This window comes from Taurulus bubalis (genome assembly GCF_910589615.1).
Source record: "Taurulus bubalis genome assembly, chromosome: 6".
NCBI lineage: Eukaryota > Metazoa > Chordata > Actinopteri > Perciformes > Cottidae > Taurulus > Taurulus bubalis.
In genome coordinates this window covers 429,670-442,965 of record NC_136594.1, presented here as the reverse complement: position 1 = coordinate 442,965, position 13,296 = coordinate 429,670, and the positions used below count along the sequence as shown (strand labels likewise).

The window sequence follows — 13,296 nt, the reverse complement described above, 5'->3', positions numbered from 1 at the left end:
ACATAGAGAGACAGAGACAGACGGGACATAGAGAGACAGAGACAGACGGGACATAGAGATAGACGGGACATAGAGAGACAGAGACAGACGGGACATAGAGAGACAGAGACAGACGGGACGTAGAGACAGACGGGACATAGAGACAGAGACAGACGGGACATAGAGACAGACGGGACATAGAGACAGACGGGACATAGAGACAGACGGGACATAGCGACAGAGACAGACGGGACATAGAGACAGACGGGACATAGCGACAGAGACAGACGGGACATAGCGACAGAGACAGACGGGACATACAGAGACAGACGGGACATAGAGAGACAGAGACAGACGGGACATAGAGACAGACGGGACATAGAGACAGAGACAGACGGGACATAGAGAGACAGAGACAGACGGGACATAGAGAGACAGAGACAGACGGGACATAGAGACAGACGGGACATAGAGAGACAGAGACAGACGGGACATAGAGAGACAGAGACAGACGGGACATAGAGACAGACGGGACATAGAGAGACAGAGACAGACGGGACATAGAGAGACAGAGACAGACGGGACGTAGAGACAGACGGGACGTAGAGACAGCGAGAGAGACAGACGGGACATAGAGAGACAGACGGGACATAGAGAGACAGACGGGACATAGAGAGACAGAGACAGACGGGACATAGAGAGACAGAGACAGACGGGACATAGAGACAGACGGGACGTAGAGACAGCGAGAGAGACAGACGGGACATAGAGAGACAGACGGGACATAGAGAGACAGACGGGACATAGAGAGACAGAGACAGACGGGACATAGAGAGACAGAGACAGACGGGACATAGAGACAGACGGGACATAGAGACAGACGGGACATAGAGACAGACGGGACATAGAGACAGAGACAGACGGGACATAGAGACAGACGGGACATAGCGACAGACGGGACATAGCGACAGAGACAGACGGGACATAGAGACAGAGACAGACGGGACATAGAGAGACAGAGACAGACGGGACATAGAGACAGACGGGACATAGAGAGACAGAGACAGACGGGACATAGAGAGACAGAGACAGACGGGACATAGAGACAGAGACAGACGGGACATAGAGAGACAGAGACAGACGGGACATAGAGAGACAGAGACAGACGAGAGACAGAGACAGACGGGACATAGAGAGACAGAGACAGACGGGACGTAGAGACAGACGGGACGTAGAGACAGAGAGAGAGACAGACGGGACGTAGAGACAGAGAGAGAGACAGACGGGACATAGAGAGACAGACGGGACATAGAGAGACAGAGACAGACGGGACATAGAGAGACAGAGACAGACGGGACGTAGAGAGAGACGGGACATAGAGAGAGAGAGACAGACGGGACATAGAGAGAGAGAGACAGACGGGACATAGAGAGACAGAGACAGACGGGACATAGAGAGACAGAGACAGACGGGACATAGAGAGACAGAGACAGACGGGACATAGAGAGACAGAGACAGACGGGACGTAGAGACAGACGGGACGTAGAGACAGAGAGAGAGACAGACGGGACATAGAGAGACAGACGGGACATAGAGAGACAGACGGGACATAGAGAGACAGAGACAGACGGGACATAGAAAGACAGAGACAGACGGGACATAGAGAGAGACGGGACATAGAGAGACAGAGACAGACGGGACATAGAGAGACAGAGACAGACGGGACATAGAGACAGACTGGACGTAGAGACAGACGGGACATAGAGACAGAGAGAGAGAGACAGACGGGACATAGAGACAGAGAGAGACAGACGGGACATAGAGACAGAGAGAGACAGACGGGACAGAGAGAGAGACAGACGGGACATAGAGACAGAGACAGACGGGACATAGAGAGAGAGAGACAGAGACAGACGGGACATAGAGACAGACGGGACATAGAGAGAGAGACAGAGACAGACGGGACATAGAGAGAGAGAGACAGAGACAGACGGGACATAGAGAGAGAGAGACAGAGACAGACGGGACATAGAGAGAGAGAGACAGAGACAGACGGGACATAGAGAGACAGAGACAGACGGGACATAGAGACAGACTGGACGTAGAGACAGACGGGACATAGAGACAGAGAGAGAGAGACAGACGGGACATAGAGACAGAGAGAGACAGACGGGACATAGAGACAGAGAGAGACAGACGGGACAGAGAGAGAGACAGACGGGACATAGAGACAGAGACAGACGGGACATAGAGAGAGAGAGAGAGAGAGAGACAGACGGGACATAGAGAGAGAGAGACAGAGACAGACGGGACATAGAGAGAGAGACAGAGACAGACGGGACATAGCGACAGACGGGACATAGCGACAGAGACAGACGGGACATAGCGACAGAGACAGACGGGACATAGCGACAGAGACAGACGGGACATAGCGACAGAGACAGACGGGACATAGAGACAGAGACAGACGGGACATAGAGACAGACGGGACATAGAGAGACAGAGACAGACGGGACATAGAGAGACAGAGACAGACGGGACATAGAGATAGACGGGACATAGAGAGACAGAGACAGACGGGACATAGAGAGACAGAGACAGACGGGACGTAGAGACAGACGGGACATAGAGACAGAGACAGACGGGACATAGAGACAGACGGGACATAGAGACAGACGGGACATAGCGACAGAGACAGACGGGACATAGAGACAGACGGGACATAGCGACAGAGACAGACGGGACATAGCGACAGAGACAGACGGGACATACAGAGACAGACGGGACATAGAGAGACAGAGACAGACGGGACATAGAGACAGACGGGACATAGAGACAGAGACAGACGGGACATAGAGAGACAGAGACAGACGGGACATAGAGAGACAGAGACAGACGGGACATAGAGACAGACGGGACATAGAGAGACAGAGACAGACGGGACATAGAGAGACAGAGACAGACGGGACATAGAGACAGACGGGACATAGAGAGACAGAGACAGACGGGACATAGAGAGACAGAGACAGACGGGACGTAGAGACAGACGGGACGTAGAGACAGCGAGAGAGACAGACGGGACATAGAGAGACAGACGGGACATAGAGAGACAGACGGGACATAGAGAGACAGAGACAGACGGGACATAGAGAGACAGAGACAGACGGGACATAGAGACAGACGGGACGTAGAGACAGCGAGAGAGACAGACGGGACATAGAGACAGAGAGAGACAGACGGGACATAGAGACAGAGAGAGACAGACGGGACAGAGAGAGAGACAGACGGGACATAGAGACAGAGACAGACGGGACATAGAGAGAGAGAGAGAGAGAGAGACAGACGGGACATAGAGAGAGAGAGACAGAGACAGACGGGACATAGAGAGAGAGACAGAGACAGACGGGACATAGCGACAGACGGGACATAGCGACAGAGACAGACGGGACATAGCGACAGAGACAGACGGGACATAGCGACAGAGACAGACGGGACATAGCGACAGAGACAGACGGGACATAGAGACAGAGACAGACGGGACATAGAGACAGACGGGACATAGAGAGACAGAGACAGACGGGACATAGAGAGACAGAGACAGACGGGACATAGAGATAGACGGGACATAGAGAGACAGAGACAGACGGGACATAGAGAGACAGAGACAGACGGGACGTAGAGACAGACGGGACATAGAGACAGAGACAGACGGGACATAGAGACAGACGGGACATAGAGACAGACGGGACATAGCGACAGAGACAGACGGGACATAGAGACAGACGGGACATAGCGACAGAGACAGACGGGACATAGCGACAGAGACAGACGGGACATACAGAGACAGACGGGACATAGAGAGACAGAGACAGACGGGACATAGAGACAGACGGGACATAGAGACAGAGACAGACGGGACATAGAGAGACAGAGACAGACGGGACATAGAGAGACAGAGACAGACGGGACATAGAGACAGACGGGACATAGAGAGACAGAGACAGACGGGACATAGAGAGACAGAGACAGACGGGACATAGAGACAGACGGGACATAGAGAGACAGAGACAGACGGGACATAGAGAGACAGAGACAGACGGGACGTAGAGACAGACGGGACGTAGAGACAGCGAGAGAGACAGACGGGACATAGAGAGACAGACGGGACATAGAGAGACAGACGGGACATAGAGAGACAGAGACAGACGGGACATAGAGAGACAGAGACAGACGGGACATAGAGACAGACGGGACGTAGAGACAGCGAGAGAGACAGACGGGACATAGAGAGACAGACGGGACATAGAGAGACAGACGGGACATAGAGAGACAGAGACAGACGGGACATAGAGAGACAGAGACAGACGGGACATAGAGACAGACGGGACATAGAGACAGACGGGACATAGAGACAGACGGGACATAGAGACAGAGACAGACGGGACATAGAGACAGACGGGACATAGCGACAGACGGGACATAGCGACAGAGACAGACGGGACATAGAGACAGAGACAGACGGGACATAGAGAGACAGAGACAGACGGGACATAGAGACAGACGGGACATAGAGAGACAGAGACAGACGGGACATAGAGAGACAGAGACAGACGGGACATAGAGACAGAGACAGACGGGACATAGAGAGACAGAGACAGACGGGACATAGAGAGACAGAGACAGACGAGAGACAGAGACAGACGGGACATAGAGAGACAGAGACAGACGGGACGTAGAGACAGACGGGACGTAGAGACAGAGAGAGAGACAGACGGGACGTAGAGACAGAGAGAGAGACAGACGGGACATAGAGAGACAGACGGGACATAGAGAGACAGAGACAGACGGGACATAGAAAGACAGAGACAGACGGGACGTAGAGAGAGACGGGACATAGAGAGAGAGAGACAGACGGGACATAGAGAGAGAGAGACAGACGGGACATAGAGAGACAGAGACAGACGGGACATAGAGAGACAGAGACAGACGGGACATAGAGAGACAGAGACAGACGGGACATAGAGAGACAGAGACAGACGGGACATAGAGACAGACGGGACGTAGAGACAGAGAGAGAGACAGACGGGACATAGAGAGACAGACGGGACATAGAGAGACAGACGGGACATAGAGAGACAGAGACAGACGGGACATAGAAAGACAGAGACAGACGGGACATAGAGAGAGACGGGACATAGAGAGACAGAGACAGACGGGACATAGAGAGACAGAGACAGACGGGACATAGAGACAGACTGGACGTAGAGACAGACGGGACATAGAGACAGAGAGAGAGAGACAGACGGGACATAGAGACAGAGAGAGACAGACGGGACATAGAGACAGAGAGAGACAGACGGGACAGAGAGAGAGACAGACGGGACATAGAGACAGAGACAGACGGGACATAGAGAGAGAGAGACAGAGACAGACGGGACATAGAGAGAGAGAGAAAGAGACAGACGGGACATAGAGAGAGAGACAGAGACAGACGGGACATAGAGAGAGAGAGACAGAGACAGACGGGACATAGAGAGAGAGAGACAGAGACAGACGGGACATAGAGAGAGAGAGACAGAGACAGACGGGACATAGAGAGACAGAGACAGACGGGACATAGAGACAGACTGGACGTAGAGACAGACGGGACATAGAGACAGAGAGAGAGAGACAGACGGGACATAGAGACAGAGAGAGACAGACGGGACATAGAGACAGAGAGAGACAGACGGGACAGAGAGAGAGACAGACGGGACATAGAGACAGAGACAGACGGGACATAGAGAGAGAGAGAGAGAGAGAGACAGACGGGACATAGAGAGAGAGAGACAGAGACAGACGGGACATAGAGAGAGAGACAGAGACAGACGGGACATAGCGACAGACGGGACATAGCGACAGAGACAGACGGGACATAGCGACAGAGACAGACGGGACATAGCGACAGAGACAGACGGGACATAGCGACAGAGACAGACGGGACATAGAGACAGAGACAGACGGGACATAGAGACAGACGGGACATAGAGAGAGAGACAGAGACAGACGAGAGACAGAGACAGACGGGACATAGAGAGACAGAGACAGACGGGACGTAGAGACAGACGGGACGTAGAGACAGAGAGAGAGACAGACGGGACGTAGAGACAGAGAGAGAGACAGACGGGACATAGAGAGACAGACGGGACATAGAGAGACAGAGACAGACGGGACATAGAAAGACAGAGACAGACGGGACGTAGAGAGAGACGGGACATAGAGAGAGAGAGACAGACGGGACATAGAGAGAGAGAGACAGACGGGACATAGAGAGACAGAGACAGACGGGACATAGAGAGACAGAGACAGACGGGACATAGAGAGACAGAGACAGACGGGACATAGAGAGACAGAGACAGACGGGACGTAGAGACAGACGGGACGTAGAGACAGAGAGAGAGACAGACGGGACATAGAGAGACAGACGGGACATAGAGAGACAGACGGGACATAGAGAGACAGAGACAGACGGGACATAGAAAGACAGAGACAGACGGGACATAGAGAGAGACGGGACATAGAGAGACAGAGACAGACGGGACATAGAGAGACAGAGACAGACGGGACATAGAGACAGACTGGACGTAGAGACAGACGGGACATAGAGACAGAGAGAGAGAGACAGACGGGACATAGAGACAGAGAGAGACAGACGGGACATAGAGACAGAGAGAGACAGACGGGACAGAGAGAGAGACAGACGGGACATAGAGACAGAGACAGACGGGACATAGAGAGAGAGAGACAGAGACAGACGGGACATAGAGAGAGAGAGAAAGAGACAGACGGGACATAGAGAGAGAGACAGAGACAGACGGGACATAGAGAGAGAGAGACAGAGACAGACGGGACATAGAGAGAGAGAGACAGAGACAGACGGGACATAGAGAGAGAGAGACAGAGACAGACGGGACATAGAGAGACAGAGACAGACGGGACATAGAGACAGACTGGACGTAGAGACAGACGGGACATAGAGACAGAGAGAGAGAGACAGACGGGACATAGAGACAGAGAGAGACAGACGGGACATAGAGACAGAGAGAGACAGACGGGACAGAGAGAGAGACAGACGGGACATAGAGACAGAGACAGACGGGACATAGAGAGAGAGAGAGAGAGAGAGACAGACGGGACATAGAGAGAGAGAGACAGAGACAGACGGGACATAGAGAGAGAGACAGAGACAGACGGGACATAGCGACAGACGGGACATAGCGACAGAGACAGACGGGACATAGCGACAGAGACAGACGGGACATAGCGACAGAGACAGACGGGACATAGCGACAGAGACAGACGGGACATAGAGACAGAGACAGACGGGACATAGAGACAGACGGGACATAGAGAGACAGAGACAGACGGGACATAGAGAGACAGAGACAGACGGGACATAGAGATAGACGGGACATAGAGAGACAGAGACAGACGGGACATAGAGAGACAGAGACAGACGGGACGTAGAGACAGACGGGACATAGAGACAGACGGGACATAGAGACAGACGGGACATAGAGACAGACGGGACATAGAGACAGACGGGACATAGCGACAGAGACAGACGGGACATAGAGACAGACGGGACATAGCGACAGAGACAGACGGGACATAGCGACAGAGACAGACGGGACATACAGAGACAGACGGGACATAGAGAGACAGAGACAGACGGGACATAGAGACAGACGGGACATAGAGACAGAGACAGACGGGACATAGAGAGACAGAGACAGACGGGACATAGAGAGACAGAGACAGACGGGACATAGAGACAGACGGGACATAGAGAGACAGAGACAGACGGGACATAGAGAGACAGAGACAGACGGGACATAGAGACAGACGGGACATAGAGAGACAGAGACAGACGGGACATAGAGAGACAGAGACAGACGGGACGTAGAGACAGACGGGACGTAGAGACAGCGAGAGAGACAGACGGGACATAGAGAGACAGACGGGACATAGAGAGACAGACGGGACATAGAGAGACAGAGACAGACGGGACATAGAGAGACAGAGACAGACGGGACATAGAGACAGACGGGACGTAGAGACAGCGAGAGAGACAGACGGGACATAGAGAGACAGACGGGACATAGAGAGACAGACGGGACATAGAGAGACAGAGACAGACGGGACATAGAGAGACAGAGACAGACGGGACATAGAGACAGACGGGACATAGAGACAGACGGGACATAGAGACAGACGGGACATAGAGACAGAGACAGACGGGACATAGAGACAGACGGGACATAGCGACAGACGGGACATAGCGACAGAGACAGACGGGACATAGAGACAGAGACAGACGGGACATAGAGAGACAGAGACAGACGGGACATAGAGACAGACGGGACATAGAGAGACAGAGACAGACGGGACATAGAGAGACAGAGACAGACGGGACATAGAGACAGAGACAGACGGGACATAGAGAGACAGAGACAGACGGGACATAGAGAGACAGAGACAGACGAGAGACAGAGACAGACGGGACATAGAGAGACAGAGACAGACGGGACGTAGAGACAGACGGGACGTAGAGACAGAGAGAGAGACAGACGGGACGTAGAGACAGAGAGAGAGACAGACGGGACATAGAGAGACAGACGGGACATAGAGAGACAGAGACAGACGGGACATAGAAAGACAGAGACAGACGGGACGTAGAGAGAGACGGGACATAGAGAGAGAGAGACAGACGGGACATAGAGAGAGAGAGACAGACGGGACATAGAGAGACAGAGACAGACGGGACATAGAGAGACAGAGACAGACGGGACATAGAGAGACAGAGACAGACGGGACATAGAGAGACAGAGACAGACGGGACGTAGAGACAGACGGGACGTAGAGACAGAGAGAGAGACAGACGGGACATAGAGAGACAGACGGGACATAGAGAGACAGACGGGACATAGAGAGACAGAGACAGACGGGACATAGAAAGACAGAGACAGACGGGACATAGAGAGAGACGGGACATAGAGAGACAGAGACAGACGGGACATAGAGAGACAGAGACAGACGGGACATAGAGACAGACTGGACGTAGAGACAGACGGGACATAGAGACAGAGAGAGAGAGACAGACGGGACATAGAGACAGAGAGAGACAGACGGGACATAGAGAGACAGAGACAGACGGGACGTAGAGACAGACGGGACGTAGAGACAGAGAGAGAGACAGACGGGACATAGAGAGACAGACGGGACATAGAGAGACAGACGGGACATAGAGAGACAGAGACAGACGGGACATAGAAAGACAGAGACAGACGGGACATAGAGAGAGACGGGACATAGAGAGACAGAGACAGACGGGACATAGAGAGACAGAGACAGACGGGACATAGAGACAGACTGGACGTAGAGACAGACGGGACATAGAGACAGAGAGAGAGAGACAGACGGGACATAGAGACAGAGAGAGACAGACGGGACATAGAGACAGAGAGAGACAGACGGGACAGAGAGAGAGACAGACGGGACATAGAGACAGAGACAGACGGGACATAGAGAGAGAGAGACAGAGACAGACGGGACATAGAGAGAGAGAGAAAGAGACAGACGGGACATAGAGAGAGAGACAGAGACAGACGGGACATAGAGAGAGAGAGACAGAGACAGACGGGACATAGAGAGAGAGAGACAGAGACAGACGGGACATAGAGAGAGAGAGACAGAGACAGACGGGACATAGAGAGACAGAGACAGACGGGACATAGAGACAGACTGGACGTAGAGACAGACGGGACATAGAGACAGAGAGAGAGAGACAGACGGGACATAGAGACAGAGAGAGACAGACGGGACATAGAGACAGAGAGAGACAGACGGGACAGAGAGAGAGACAGACGGGACATAGAGACAGAGACAGACGGGACATAGAGAGAGAGAGAGAGAGAGAGACAGACGGGACATAGAGAGAGAGAGACAGACGGGACATAGAGAGAGAGACAGAGACAGACGGGACATAGCGACAGACGGGACATAGCGACAGAGACAGACGGGACATAGCGACAGAGACAGACGGGACATAGCGACAGAGACAGACGGGACATAGCGACAGAGACAGACGGGACATAGAGACAGAGACAGACGGGACATAGAGACAGACGGGACATAGAGAGAGAGACAGAGACAGACGAGACATAGAGACAGACGGGACATAGAGACAGACGGGACATAGAGACAGACGGGACATAGAGAGACAGACGGGACATAGAGAGAGAGACAGACGGGACATAGAGACAGAGACAGACGGGACATAGAGACAGACGGGACATAGAGAGACAGAGACAGACGGGACATAGAGAGACAGAGACAGACGGGACATAGAGAGACAGAGACAGACGGGACGTAGAGACAGACGGGACATAGAGACAGAGAGACAGACGGGACATAGAGACAGAGAGACAGACGGGACATAGAGAGAGAGGGAGAGGGAGAAAGAGAGAGGGGGAGAGAGAGGGGGAGAGGGAGAGAGAGGGGGAGAGAGAGAGGGAGAGAGAGAAAGAGGGGGGGAGAGAGAGAGACGAGAGAGAGAGAGACGAGAGAGAGAGAGAGACGAGAGAGAGACGAGAGAGAGAGAGACGAGAGAGAGAGAGAGAGAGAGTGACGGACGGACGGACGGACGGACGGGACATGGAGAGAGAGAGAGAGAGAGAGAGAGAGAGAGAGAGAGAGAGAGAGACAGACGGGACATGGAGAGAGAGAGAGAGACAGACGGGACATGGAGAGAGAGAGAGAGAGAGAGAGAGAGACAGAGAGAGAGAGAGAGAGAGAGAGAGAGAGAGAGAGAGAGAGAGAGAGAGAGAGAGAGAGAGAGAGAGAGAGAGAGAGAGAGAGAGAGAGAGAGAGAGAGAGAGAGAGAGAGAGAGAGAGAGAGAGAGAGAGACGGGACATGGAGAGAGAGAGAGACAGACGGGACATGGAGGGAGAGACAGAGACAGACGGGACATGGAGGGAGAGAGACAGAGACAGACGGGACATGGAGGGAGAGAGACAGAGACAGACGGGACATGGAGGGAGAGAGACAGACGGGACATGGAGGGAGAGAGACAGACGGGACACCTCGGGTCTCACCGTCCAGACTGCTGGTCCACGTCGGCGCCTCGCTGCAGTAAAACAGGAAGTGCGTCATGGTGACCGTTCACCGCGGCAACCGCCAAAGCGTGTCGGCCTTTGCTGTCGCAGCAGCAGGGGTCTGCCCCCTGGTGGCGAGGAAACAGAAGGACCAATCGGTGTTGAGCTACGGCACGCCACCGGGAAAGCAACGATAGCGTCGACCAATCGGAGAGCGGGCTTTAAAGCGCAGAGCCGATTGGCTGCAGAGACTCGTACCTGATCCAGGAGCTGCTGGATGACGCTGATCTGACCTGGACCTGAACCTGGACCCAGCTCCTTCAGCAACTGCACATCCCGCACCTGCAACCAGGAGAACCCATCAGGCCCTGGAACCAGGAGAACCCATCAGGCCCTGGAACCAGGAGAACCCATCAGGCACTGGAACCAAGAGAACCAATCAGACCTGACATGATGAAGTGCTTCTTACCGGAGGTCTGGGGCTCGGGTTCGGTCGGCGGGGGTCACTTCCTGTCACACAAACCACAGATCATCCGTCTATTAAATGAAGCGGTAGCATCGTTTCAGAGTGAAGGTAAAGAGGTGGTTCTCACTGAGATGTTACAATGAAGGTAAAGAGGTCGTTCATAATGAAGGTAAAGAGGTGGTTCTCACTGAGATGTTACAATGAAGGTAAAGAGGTGGTTCTCAATGAAGGTAAAGAGGTGGTTCTAAATGAAGGTAAAGAAGTGGTTCTCACTGAGATGAAAAAATGAAGGTAAAGAGGTGGTTCTCACTGAGATGCTACAATGAAGGTAAAGAGGTGGTTCTCAATGAAGGTAAAGAGGTGGTTCTCACTGAGATGTTACAATGAAGGTAAAGAGGTGGTTCTCAATGAAGGTAAAGAGGTGGTTCTCACTGAGATGTAAGAATGAAGGTAAAGAAGTGATTCATAATGAAGGTAAAGAAGTGATTCATAGTGAAGGTAAAGAAGTGGTTCTCATTGAGATGTTACAATGAAGGTAAAGAGGTGGTTCTTAATGAAGGTAAAGAGGTGGTTCTCACTGAGATGTAAGAATGAAGGTAAAGAAGTGATTCATAATGAAGTGATTCATAATGAAGGTAAAGAAGTGGTTCTCACTGAGATGTTACAATGAAGGTAAAGAGGTGGTTCTTAATGAAGGTAAAGAGGTGGTTCTTAATGAAGGTAAAGAGGTGGTTCTCACTGAGATGAAAGAATGAAGGTAAAGAAGTGGTTCTCACTGAGATGTTACAGTGAAGGTAAAGAGGTGGTTCTCAATGAAGGTAATGAAGGTAAAGAGGTGGTTCTCAAGGGAGGTAAGGGAACATACCCAAAATTTGTGCTAATTGTCAGTCGGTTTGCATTGGGCCGTGTTCTAATTGTCAAAAATGTGACACGCTGTCTTCGATTTTTGACAATTGGGAAAATGTGACAAATGGAACAAATTAACATGGCGTCAATTCGGAACAAAACTGGCAGATGGACATACGAATGACAATTGGGGCGTGAAGGTGTGTTGAACTACGAAATCCTGCGGGGGGCGACAACTTACAAATAATTGATTCTGTGACGGATTGGAACGATACTGACAATGTGACTAAATTATTTTGTTTCATGCAAATGTGGGAGTGCATTGTGACGTTTAGGGCCATTTGTGGCAATTGGAACAAAGATTCCTCAAATCATCTGAAAGTCCTTGAATGACCTTGAAAAGCTTGAAAAGCTTGAAAAGGTTGGAAATTTGCTATTATTCCAAACTAATATTTTAAATCAGCTACGTTGGACAACAAAGGACTCTCTTCAAGGATCTGTTCGTTTTAGCTAGCTAGCATGCTGCTACCGGAAGTTAGCTTTCTAGAGGGTCTACAGACTTGTGCTTTCAGTATGTCATTTAGGGCATCCAGGACAATGGTTCCACTAAGTTTCAAGCACTTTGGAACTTTTTCTAAGGGAGCTTTTGACCTTTGAATGTGTGAATTTGGGCGTTTTTGGGGTTTTTAAACCACTCCTACGCAGCGATGCTAAGGGCTAGCGTGGTATAAATAACATGGTTGGGCCCCATTTGGGAGTGGCTACAACGTGGAAAAGAAAGCTAAGCTCTGACATGTTTAGAAAAAAATGACCTTCAAACTGAGCAATATCAACCCCACGACCTCATTGTAGGCCCCTTGCAGAGTGTC

At 51.8% G+C, this 13,296-nt stretch overlaps 1 protein-coding gene across 1 annotated transcript in view; it reads right to left on the bottom strand.

The window, feature by feature from the left end:
- Nucleotides 1-13,296, bottom strand: part of dzank1 (double zinc ribbon and ankyrin repeat domains 1) — a gene marked incomplete at its 5' end in the record, with an annotated part of 42,680 nt that overhangs the window by 7,807 nt on the left and 21,577 nt on the right. The window contains 3 exons of the mRNA XM_079219853.1: nt 11,116-11,243; nt 11,374-11,457; nt 11,585-11,625. Of these exons, the coding sequence (XP_079075979.1) occupies nt 11,116-11,243; nt 11,374-11,457; nt 11,585-11,625 (253 nt within the window). The remainder of the gene's footprint in view (nt 1-11,115; nt 11,244-11,373; nt 11,458-11,584; nt 11,626-13,296) is intronic.